This window comes from Bombus impatiens, unplaced genomic scaffold (assembly GCF_000188095.3).
Source record: "Bombus impatiens unplaced genomic scaffold, BIMP_2.2 scf_0478, whole genome shotgun sequence".
In the NCBI taxonomy this organism is placed as follows: Eukaryota; Metazoa; Arthropoda; class Insecta; order Hymenoptera; family Apidae; genus Bombus; species Bombus impatiens.
The window spans coordinates 425413-437724 of record NT_176897.1 but is presented as its reverse complement, the minus strand read 5'-3'; the positions used below and the strand labels follow the sequence as shown (position 1 = coordinate 437724).

The 12312-nt window shown below is 48.6% G+C and overlaps 2 protein-coding genes across 7 annotated transcripts in view; one reads left to right on the top strand and one right to left on the bottom strand.

The window, feature by feature from the left end:
- Positions 1 to 12312, bottom strand: part of LOC100748014 (ecdysone-induced protein 74EF) — a 152379-nt gene that overhangs the window by 100989 nt on the left and 39078 nt on the right. For all 5 annotated transcript variants that reach the window (XM_012387495.3, XM_012387496.2, XM_024368708.1 and 2 more), the window contains exons 2-4: positions 9343 to 9635; positions 8985 to 9255; positions 8804 to 8905 (exon numbers count right to left, since the gene is read on the bottom strand). In XM_012387495.3, the coding sequence (XP_012242918.1) occupies positions 8804 to 8905; positions 8985 to 9255; positions 9343 to 9486 (517 nt within the window). In that variant the 5' untranslated portion in view covers positions 9487 to 9635. The remainder of the gene's footprint in view (positions 1 to 8803; positions 8906 to 8984; positions 9256 to 9342; positions 9636 to 12312) is intronic.
- The window catches only part of LOC100748135 (U7 snRNA-associated Sm-like protein LSm11), a 16691-nt gene continuing 14831 nt past the window's right edge, over positions 10453 to 12312 (top strand). The window contains exons 1-2 of one of the 2 annotated variants that reach the window (XM_003490828.4): positions 10453 to 10649; positions 10729 to 10795. In XM_003490828.4, coding sequence (XP_003490876.1) covers positions 10470 to 10649; positions 10729 to 10795 — 247 coding nt within the window. In that variant the 5' untranslated portion in view covers positions 10453 to 10469. The other variant, XM_033321658.1, reaches the window with a different exon arrangement.

The window sequence follows — 12312 nt, the reverse complement described above, 5'->3', positions numbered from 1 at the left end:
TTCCTCGCGTCCTACCTGTCGGCCGCGCCGTGATACTCCGCGATGGGAATGATGCCCTCGTAACCGACGTATCGATACTTTTGTACTCCGAGACTCTCCGAGTCTTCTGTTTCGTTTCTTCTCTTTTAAGGCTACTCTTTTAAGACGACTCGAACGCGCCTCGACCATCTCTCCTCGTCGCGTTTTACAACTTCCAATCGTTCCTTAAAACGTATCTAACGGGTGTCCTAATGTTCATGGACAGGCGTGCATGCGCCGCGAACGTGCGAATAATCCTACGATTTTGCATACGTGCGTGGAATTTGTATCGATTTTATGCCCAGGTTAACCTTCGTCTTCCCTCTCCAAGCTGCCGATACAATTTTTTCGAGAGATGCACGCAGCTAGACGGACGTTCGATACACGTACGACGATTACGAAACTTATTATCCTAGAATACTCGAGTTCCGCGAATAACAACGTCCGATAATTACGTTCGTAATCTACGTAAAATACTGCGCGTGATTATCAAATTCTCGTTATTCCGTATCCTCGACGGCATCTATCGACTTCTTTTTCTTTTCCTCGGTTCGAGAACGGCACGCCTGTCGTCCGATCGGTTCTTCGTTCGCCGAAGAAATCGCAAGTCGGATACACGTACGCGCAACGAAAAATCGAACGACGACGCGCGTCGGTTCTCGACAGAGATGGAATCGCGTTGACATTTACGTCGGAGAGGCGGTCGACTCGAACGTGGCGTCGAATCTTCCGCGTACGAGACGAAAATCGTTTCCCAATTATTATCTATGACGCAATGGCTGGCGATGTGTGCGTGTCTCGGACGAAAAAACACGTGCACCTTTTAAAACCGGGAAATCCTTGAGCGGTAATTTACATACGTACCGCGGTTACTGGAAAAACGACGGAGAAAAACTCGAGGAACGAGCGGCAACAGGATTTTCCGGCCGTGAAACTCTCACCCGGCTTTTACTCCGCTCGAATCGTTATCGAGCCTTTGCTATGTTTCGAAATAGCGACAGGTATAGAAGAAAGGTAGCCAAAAAGATGTAGAAATAAAAGCATTCGTACGAATGGAAGTAAAATGTCGTTTACAGCGTGCGCTCTTAACGCGTTCGCTCGCGTAACTTTACGCTGCCCAACGAAGCACCACCTTCTTTCGTCGAGTTTCGCGCTTCGTTCGCGCGTCGTCAAATTTTCGTAGTCGTACGAAGATATTAGCACGAACGGTACTTAGACAGATAAGCTTAACCGTAATTACCGCGTTTCTAATTACCGCGTAAATATCGCGATAAACACAATGGCGTAGAAGTAATTTTCGATCGTTTCGTATACTCTTCTTATCTGATTCGAATTAAGATCGTTTTTTCCTGGTTGCTTTGCATCCATCTACGATAATTATCGGGCGAATTAGACGTCCGTAAACGTCGGTAGGTAGACGGACAAACAGAGGAGACGAGGAACGAAAATTTCCATCGTTATTAGCCAGTTAGCGTTTGCGAGAGACGACGGAGTCTGTTCCTGGGGCTTCCCAAGTTTCGATAAAATCGGTGGAAGCTATTCGGCTGGTAAACAGCTACCGATCGAAATTAATACGGACGTCTAACTCGGGCGCGGCCCGGTAACCATCGCGCTGTCGAGGGAAGGCCAATTACGACACCGGAAGCCGAGTTATTTGCAAAGGCACCTGCTACGATTGGACACCGATCGACGAAACAAACCCGTGTCTCGAGACGGAGCTACACGATCGATCGACCGATCGATCGTTTTACCGGCTAACCGTAACCCAATTTCGTGCGTCGGTAGAGAACGCGCGTTGCGTGTACGCGGTTTACAACGCACACGCATACACGCGTACATCGTTGACTCGTGTAGTATAAGGAAATTCCCGATCTCGCGAGCCGTGATTCTCTTGCGAAACTGTTTACCTGCCGGCGTATGGGATAGGTCCAAGGATAAAAGATTACACGAGTCTCTCCGCGGCGTTAGTCTCTCGTCTCTCCAACGACACGGTTCGCCTCCCTCCATTTTTGTTTATACTTTTCCGCCGCTGTTGAATTCGATCGGCCTACTTTCCCGTCTATTCTGTTACGACGGTTCGCGGTGACGATCGTGTAATGTCCGTGCAACGAGACCGATTTTCAATAGCGAGCGTTTCGATTCGTAGAATCGGCGTTCTGTCGGCCATCGACGAGGTTTCTTTTATCACGAAGAACGTGGCGCTCGAACGAGCATCGACTAACCGAGATACGCACTTTCCCAAGTCTTGGTTCGTAGGAGAAAATAGCGAGAGAATCGTCTCGATACCCAGCGACGAATTCCTCTCTTCGACGACTTAGTAGCCAACGACGTTTTCTTTCTCTTCGAGCGTCGAGTCGCGTCGCGTCAACTCTGTTTCGTACGATCGGACAGAGGTAGAAGAATCTTAATAAATAGTTCGAAGGTTAAAACGAAAGAAAGCGAGATTTTAATCGCGACTTTTCAAACTTGCGAAACGTCCGACGCTCGCGACGCTTTCGATGTCAAAATTCTAAAGATCGAGCACCGAAGATTCGTGCGAGACCTGTCGAGACTTTCGACATCTGCATAGCGTTGAAAATGTTCGAATCGCTCGAAAATTGAGATTCGAATGCCAGAGATCGCCGAAGAACGCCAGATCGTGGACGCGTCGTTCTCATCGAACTCCGGAAAAAAAAGCGCATTCCGACTGCGGAAACCTTCAAGGTCCGTTCATTGTGTCCGTAGAACGCTTCCTTCCCTTTTTATTTAACGATAAAATACCGTGTTATCCGGCTACGGGTCCCGCCGGTATAATTAAGCGCGAAGGACACGCGGGTCGGTAACTTAATTCCCACGAGCGGCGTGCACGCGGCTTCGTGACTTCTGCCATGCGTTTCCTCGCCGGCGTGTTTCCATGCAATTTTCCTGACGGCCCATCGCCGGCTTTCGCAACGAAGATCAACTTTGCACGACAAGAGGAAACGGTCGAGAAACAACAATGCCAACCGGTTCCTCCTGCAGCCGAAAATAATTGAGGATGTCTCTCCTCGATCTCGTTATCGCGTTGCCTCCTTTTCTCTTTATCCTCGAACGTATCTCGCAGCGAACTGTTCGCTTCTGTTCGAAAAATCTTGTTCGTCGTTAAAAAATTTGTCGAGTTAAATCGCGTTCTTATCGGAGAAAATTGTTCCTTTCGCGAGTGTCTCTCGTTTATCGGCGGTGCCGAAAAACACGTGACGCGTTAAGACGCGTTTCCACCGATCCAATGGGTCACGTTTCAGCGTAACAATAACAAAGCATTGGTGAACGATGAGACGACAGCGAAGGCGCGAGTTCCAGCTACGTCGGTTTCGAGAATGTCGAAAAAGCCGCGGGAGATCGTTCGCCGGAAAAAAGGGACTCCCTCAAAGGGACTGTCGAGGAAGTCTCTACTGTAAACAGACCGCGTGCATCGACTTCGAGAAACTAGGGACGCTACACGGGGTCCAACGATGCACGTGTTCCCCGTTAGTACGCCGTAACTACCCTCGTAAAACCGCGTTCTCGTTTCCGTGTGTTGTGCTTTCGAATTTTTTGTCAACCCTTCCGAGTCGATCACGAAGACGGCACGTACACCTGTCACCAGCCCTCGTCTCGACGATCCCCAAGATTTTAACGCCGTGCATGGGAACACGCCGAGGATCACCGTCTGTTTATGTACATACGCGTTCACTCTCGTTTCGCTTTCGAGAACCCTTGGTGCGACGTTCCTCTGACTCTACGACACCGGACGGACCACAACTACGACTTGACGCGCATGTTACGGTAATTACGCTGATTTCGTCCGCTTTGATAGATCGTAAATACGACGCAAGTCGGAAGCCGAGCTAAATTGAAACGCAAAGGATCGTGATAAATTGATAAATCGATACGAGATCGTAATCGATATCGCAAGCCTCGTTAGGGGTCTTCTTATCGGGCAGCGGATGAACCAACTCTTTGTTTCTACGAAACGGTAAAACGCCGTGTTTCGTTTTTCTAATTTACGCTAAGAAAAAAAAAGAAGATTTATCGTTTTGTCCCACTGATAGAAAAAAAATATGTATCGTGCGAAATAAAGTGGGGAATAACGCGATATTAGCTCGCACCGATACAAAACGCGTTCTTCCACCAGCGAATACACGCTGCGCACGTAGACGGTGTTCCCTGGCTATGAAGGCGATCTACAAATACGTTTCTTCCGCAGCTTCCTCCGTATCTCTTGCCTTTTCGAATTACAGGCGACGCAAAAATTGCTCGACAGAGAAACAAAGGCAGAAGGTTTGCGTTTCTCTACAGCGAGGGAAAACATGTTTGTACAGGCAGTGGTAGATTTCCAACAGGTGGTTCTGGGAATCGCGTCGGGCAGACTCGCGGGTCTTTCGAGTTCGAATTTCCAGCCGCGTCGAGTCGATCGAAGAAATTAGCGAAGCGTCGAGGAAGCTGCGGTCGGGTCGGGTTCGCCGCGTCGAAACCAAACCTCGGGTAAATATTATCTCAAGCTTTATACACGGCGGAGAAATCGGAAGGGAACGGTCCGCGAGTTTCTGCCCGGCTTCCGTGTCTGCTTTCGAAAACGCTTTATTCGTTTTTCCCTTTCGGCGTACGTAGTCGTGGACCTTTCGTACGAGAACCAGCGACGCTTACTTTCCACGTTAGAAAACGCGGTGATCTACATGGGCGAAACCGATTCGAACGAAGCCGAAGAGAAAGATAGAGGATCTCGTGAAAGTGGAAAAAAAAGAGGGTCTCTGGTTGTTCGTCACGGGGCTCGTCGCGCTTCTGTCTCGTTGCGTATTTACGCGCCAATTTAGTCCTTTCGCGAGGAAAAGCGGCTACGGTGACTCACCGCCTAGACTCGTTCGCCGCGTATCGAGTCACTCTACAGACTCGACCGGTGCCCTAAAATCGACTCTGCGATTGCTCAAGGAATTCCTTCTCTAAAAGGGAACGACTACGCGCCTTCGTATATTATGATTTTCCGATATCTAGATTCGTTTTTCAACCGGTACGACCACGTATACCGTGCTTAAACGCGAAAGAGAAGAAACCTAACCCTAACCTAACGCCAATCTAAAATCACGGAAGTCGAGTTTCGATATCTTCGAGATCGAAATTTTCTGCCAATCTGTCTCGCATCTACGAACGAAATATCTCGCGTGATATTCTGCGTTTCTGACGATTTCCGCGAATTCTACTGGCGCGACGATCGAATATGGCGCTAGTTGGAACGAGTATCGCCTCGGGAGGGGTTATAGGTAATGCCGGAGTGCCTCGACAGGGGGCCCTGACCCCGATTGCAGAAAATGTCAACACTCTGGTTACGTGGCCGCACTATCGCCGTCCGCGAAGCAAACGCGCGCACGAAAACGCTCGCAACGGCGAACGTGGAGCGTGAAAATGCGCGAGAGGGGGGAAAATACACGGTGCGGTGGGTGTATGGGTGCGCGAGCGCGTGCACAACACACGTAACCGCGGTACGCTTTGGTGTCTTTAAAGTGGCCATCTTGACTTCACTTTCAAACGCTTCGTGTGTCTTGCTATCGGACTGCAGACAACGAACTAGAGAGAAAAGAAGACGGAAGGATACGGGGGAAAGCAGAAGAAAGACGGAACACGGTGTACGCATTGTGGCACCGTGTGGCAATACGAGGAAGCCGATTACTCAACGATCCAGGATCCCTCCTCGTTCAACGCTGGTTACACGTGATTCCGACTAAACTCCACGTCTTGCGTATCGATTCGTACTCGTCGAATCTCTCTTGCCTTGTTTCTTTTTTCTTTTTTTTCTCTTGTTTCCACGTTGCTTGATCGAACACGAGATCGAAGTGAGTTTTCTGCCACGATACAAACAACAAGTTACCCGCGAGAAAATCTACGTTTAGCGGAGAAAATTCTAGAATCTTGGCCCGAGGGGTTAATGAAAAAGTAATTGGATGAAAAATTGCGTTTCGTATCGCCGTGCGATTTTGAAATGACTTTTTCACCTCGTAGAAGAATTCCATTTACGGCAATAAAAATGTATTTAGCGCGATTAACCCGTGTGCGACGTAAAGGCTAGCCCGGTGAAGCATTTTAAACATCATCGGTTCAAACGCCCGAAATATTCGTTTGAAAATGTGAACTGTATTAATCTGTACTGAACTCACCGTCAATCTTCGTTATCCCTGTCATTTTCCCAAACCATCGCCGTACATAGACGTCGAAATTCGTGATAAAACGCGACCAAGATGCGAAGAAATAAATTCGAGTGGAAGGGAGTGGCGGCCGGTCGAAGGGAGTAAAGGAGGAAGATGCATCGATGGCAAAACGGTGGGATATCGATTCGCTGCACCTGTTTTTCTTCGACGAACAGCCATAGAACGAGGGGAGAGAAAGGGGGACGAGAGAAAGGGAAAGGGAGAGGGGGGGAGAGAGAGAGAGAGAGAGAGAGAGTCGACGCCGGGTCTCGAATCTATTTCCGTGGGGCCCTAACCCGAGTGTCGAGAGACGGAAACAGACGGAAACAGACGGACGGGGGAAGAGAGACAGCGCAACAGAGAGACAGGGGAAGAGGAGAATTTATGTGTTTGGAGAGGGTCAAGGGAACGAGGGTAGCGACAAGTGCAGCAGAATCGTACAGCTGGATGCAACAGGGGGTAAAGAAACGCGTTCCCCTGTCACGCCTGCGTTATCCAAACTAATTTCTCAGCGTCACTTGAAAATCGATCTTTTTTAACCGCGTTCCAACGAGTTGCTAGGAAATTTGAGTTGTCGCGCGACTCGTTCCGCGAATATTCCTGTAATTTCCGTTCGATGAATCTCGAGCTCTTGAGAAAAAATGCGAATGTTTGGAGAAAGGAAGGTGAGAATTCACCGATATTGTCGATTTTCACGCGTTCACCGGTCGACGTATCCATCGCGAGCGTGACGACGCCAACGATTCTACGTGAAAATCCACTTTTTCGTCGGTTACGCAGGATGCACACGGCGAAAGTGATGCGTGTCGAAGAGACGAGACAGTGGAGTCCGACAGAGCGAGCAAAAGTGCACGCGAGAGTATACGCGAGAAGTTCTTTTCTCTCGTGCTCGTGACTCGAGAAGTTCACTCGGTAGACGTAGAGATTCACGGACGTGAAGTCGGAATTCGTTTCGATCTAGCTAGACACACGGCTTGAGAATCGAGTTTCTCGCATTATGCGAGAGGGTAGCAATCGATAAGGAGGCTCGAGTATTTTTGCTAAAAAAATCGATCGACCGGCGTAACTGGATCGATGCTCGCTCTTCTGCGTCGGTAAGCAAAGCGGAAACGAACTACCGGCCGCAAAATTCTTACCGACAGTAATTGGAACGTAAATACGTGGACGACGCGAACGACATATTTTCGTCAATATTTTACTGGAACAGCGTTCTAATCTGTATTTATAATAGTTTTGCTAGAAAGTACACGGTTTCTCACTTTCCAACCGCTTTCTAAAAATGTGAAAAGAACAACGGCGAGCACCCATTCCGATTCGTGTTCTAACGGCACGTAATTGGCCGTCGCGGCCTGCGGTTGAAACGGAGTCGCGAAGTCTACCGCGGATCGTTGAAACGTAAGACGCGCAGTGAAAATTTCCGTTCCACTGTATCGTCGCAACGAAAAAGAGAGAAGGAGAAAGATGGAAACAAAAACGAGCAACACGAATCGAGTAAACGTTCGAAACTCTTCGCGATCTTGAATTTTCGAGAACTAGAAACGTTGATCCGATTAACTTCTATTACCGTTTAACCAGAGCCACTTTCTTCCTTTCCTTTAGACGCTTGCAATTTTTCTTTGTTATCGTTAAACACTGGCAGACAGAAAGACTCACCCGCCCCTTTGATCGTTTTAAACGCTCGGGTTAAAGGCTAAGCGTCTCACGCGGCCTACAAAAGGTCGTTACCACTTTAGCAGTGTCGCGCATAAGATACGTTTGTAAGACGGTTGCATGCACGTACGTACGATACACGCGTTAAGCATCGAAGCAGAGCCGAGGACGCGCGAGCGTCCCGTTGTCGCTTCGGCAGGTATGTTCCGAGTTATAGAACACGACACCTAACGCTCCAAGTGGCATAATATTTGCGCCGCGCAAGCCTTAAGGTCGTGTAAATACGTTCTTCCTCGACGGTCGTTGCACGTTTCTACGTCTCGAGGCTGACTCGAAGCAATCGCGAAATCGCGTACGCACGTAGTGTGTTGTTACGACATGGCTGTAAATTGTAAGAATTGGGCCACTGCGAACACCAGCGCAGAGCTTTGTGTACGTGCATGTCATACGCGAACGTTGGCTGCTTTTTTTCGCGTCGACGCAAGAACGCAGGCGCAATTATCGCTAACGCGGATGTCTGGTCGCGATTCGCGGGGCCTTGGCCGGTTTCCCTTTCGGAGTAGCGAATCGGCATTGTTTAAATACCAAGTGTAGTTCGACCACGAGTCCTACTCCCGATGTGCACGTCGTTCGTTCGTATCGATGTAAGATACAGGCTCTCCCATGGAACGACCACGCGAGCAATTTCTATTGTACCGACAGGAAAGACATTTACGATGGTAAATCGAGCCGCCTGAAGCACCGGTAACCGAACAAAAGTATCGATAATGTAGGACACCGGAGATATAACTACGGTCGGTAACGTAGATTGGAAACAATGGTAATGTAACATACGACGGCCGATATAATAGATGGAACAACGATCGAAATTGCAAGATCGTCGAAATACCAACGAAACGAACCGCGGTCGATCGTTGATTAAAATCGCGAAATCGCGAAAGTACGTGGAAGAAACTTACCTTTACTCGTTTCGGGTTGAATATTCTCCGTCTTGATCTCTGCCCTCGTTGCATACGGGATGGAAGTTGGAGATGCTTGCGACGAAGGAGCCGCCAATTTTTCTGTTACGAGAAAAAAAAAAGACGTTGGTTGACGATGATAGTCCCCGTGCTTAAAATCTCGTCTATTTACGAAACTCACCTGCTAACAAAGGGTTGGCAGCCGCGATGTTGTACCTCTGCCGTCGACAGGAAGGGGTTACGGAAGTTGTAGTGGACGTGGGTTGACTGGCTTCAGCCAAATCAGCTTGCAGTTCTCGAAGGAATGTGTCTAGCGTGTCAAAGGGTTCCTCACCTGTGACACCAGCCATTCCTTCGCCCTCTTCCGCCGGCATGTTCGGAGCTGCCGGCGTCCCCACAAGAGCACTCAATTCCATCGGGGAAAATTCTACCGATTGCCCTGTGCTGCTTTCCTGGTGAATCGATAAAGTCTAGTTATCACTTGTTTTCGCGCGAAATCGATCCTTTCGCTCGGATGAAAATCATCATGGCGGACGAACCTGGAGACATTGCGTTAAGTCGACCATTTTGCCGTCATTGTCAGGGCACCAAAGTAACTCGTCGTCTATGAAGGGCATGTTTGACTCCTCCTTGGGCACGAGGGTGGAGGTCAGCGTGAGGGTTTGCGATACGGGGACCGGCATCGGGACCCGTACCCTGCGGCGGGGCCTCTTTAGCCACCCCCGCGCTTTCTAACATCCAAAACCACCTCTGAAACGTCCCCACTTTTCGTCTCCTTCTTTTTCTGCTCCACAGATTTCTCCCTTTCGATCTACGCGCTACTCCGATTCCCCTGCAACAAATAAATTACATTTGTCGTAGAACGAAACTCTCGGCGAAACGGAAATCATTAGTTACGTACAAAAATTACTTTCTCTCGTTACACGGAACGGGTATGTTCTTGCGAGCTGATTCAACGATCGTTTCGACAGTGGTCGCCGCGATCGTCGATCTTTAGCTCGACGTATTCGTCGATAGCGAGAAACGGCTCGATAGGTTTAATTATCGTGCGAACCGCGAAACGGTCCCGATCGATCATTCAGTTCGTCGATGCAAAGCAAACCGATTCCAATAATTAGAAGTTGATGCATGTAGAAGCATGTAACGGGACAGGTAACGCTGGCATTTCCATGAAAGTGAAAACATCGAGTGAAAACTTTCTTTCTGGCTTGTAGGTTGTTTCACTTCCTGTGCGCGTAACCTCACTCTCCTGCCGCCGCTGCATTTCTATGCAGCTTCTACACGCCGCTGTCTTTACGTAATCCTCAGCCGCGAAAGAAAGTTTCCATCGTTGCGAGGAGGTTAACATCCTCTAGCCTACCTATTCAAATATCGTTCGCTGCCCCATGTAATCGGGAGCAACGCGCTGCGTTGAAAACGAGGCGATCAAATATCTATATACCCGCATGGAAAGAGAACTCTCCAATGAAACCTTATTATTTCCTTTCTTTATATAATCAATGGAAATTTGTACGATGCAAAAACGTCGCTAGGAGCACTTGTTTTCTCTTAGACCCGAAACGTACACATGGATGGTATTGTTTTCAAAGCGGAAGTATAAACATCTATTTGACTCAAGGTGTGAAATTCAAATCGCCCGCCGAAACCAGTGTCGGACAGTCTTAACATGGCAGACGACGAGAGTAGCTCGACGTCCGACGAGAGTTTGGACGCGAAAAGTGAGAAATTTAATCCGATGAAAGCACTTTATTCAAAAAAGATTCAACTATCGGCCAGCAAAGCACCGATTTACGACAATGTTTCCAAGTTTGAAGCCGTAATGTCTGGCCTGGCTGGTCAAAAGAAAGTGCGTATTACGCTACGCGTGCCGGTCGCACGCTGTCGGCTGAGGTCCTTCGTTTTCGTTTTTTTTTTAATCATTTCAGAAGAAAGATGAAACGCCCGACGTAACGCGAGGAGAATGTTCGAGACAACGATTTTTACCTCATCAAGGTAAGGCGACCGTTGTTACATTCCGTGCATCGACGTATTTCGTTTATCGTTATTCGAAAGAGTGAGGTTATACCACTTGCTCGACCCAACCTTCGAATGCTTGACGAGAGATGGCGACCGTGTGAAACCCTCGCATCGCATCGTCGTCGGGAGGTCGCAGTTTCATTCATGATAACTCGCACGTGGTATCAAATTTCAATATGCTTACGGTTAGCTAACACGAACAGTGTACGTACGCGGAAGTGGAATGGGGAAGTCGCGTGAGAGCCCATGACGGTTCACGCGTCCTCCTTACACCCGAAGAAACGTACTCCAAGTCTCGTGCAATTTTTCGTTCAATTAGAGTATATTAACCTCTCTACTTTCAGAAACGTGCCGTCCGGACGATATATGCCAGTATACAATGAGTTGTACGCTATTTACACGTATACTACGTCTCTGCGGTATCTTTGGGAAAAATAAGTCTTACGCGTGTCGTTGGATCGATCGCTCGGAAGGGAAGTGATACGGTGCGCGGTTTCATCGAAAGACTCACTGTTGAGGTAGTTTGTTCCATATTTGCGAGATGCTCTCGAATGAATCATTCAGCCATGTTTCTTTTTTTTTTCTTAGTTCCCCATCTAGGTCGGTTGTTACTAATAGCGCGAACAAACGACGCCGACTGTGGACTCTATATCCCAAGATATTGGCACGCTTTATTTACGAACCGGCAAATACCACGAAGGTCGTCGGTATGCCTTCGCGAGGCGCGCGCGTAGTTGCGTGGAATTTGACCTCCGCGAAAGTGCGTCTCGTGGAAGCCCCCTCGGTCTTCATTGTTTCCTTCCTCGCGACTCGGTCCTTTTATCGCGTGCCTCCGCATCGCCGCATCATACCTAGTGTCACGAACCATTCGCCGAGACCTTCCCCCGGGTACGTATTGTGCAAACGCATCGTGGAATCCGCGGCAGAAGGTCCCGAAACGTTTCGCAATCGCGGAAGCCTTCCGGCGATGATCGACGCGTGTACAGGGTTATCGGATGAGCTATATTTTTCTTTTTTTCTTCTTTTTTTGTTTTGTTTTGTGTTCAAGCATCATGAAAGGGGCTGATTAGAAAATTATCAACAGCGCTATTATTATGACGGATTTTTAAAACAAATAGAGATCTCGGTTCCCCTGAACTATTATTACGCTATGCATCGCAAATTCTTATCGCTAAGGACTTAATAGAGAAGCGTTGGTTAGTAATTTTGAAATTTGAAATGGCACGCCGGATACTTGGAAATGGACAGCTCTGGTATTACATCAGACGAGTACCGAGTATGTATGTATGTCGAGTGGCGTTGTACGCCCGGTCGAAACTTGACCGAAGCCCGCGTCGCTTCTTAACCGTGATTCTGACACGGTGCCAAGCGAGGTCGGCTTAGATTTTCAGTGAAAGTGGCGCGGTTACCGAGGCGAGCACCGCGACGAAATTTCGGCACCGCTATCTTCTCATGGCCGCCAGGGAGACTCAGGGTGAAGCGAAAGAGACAGA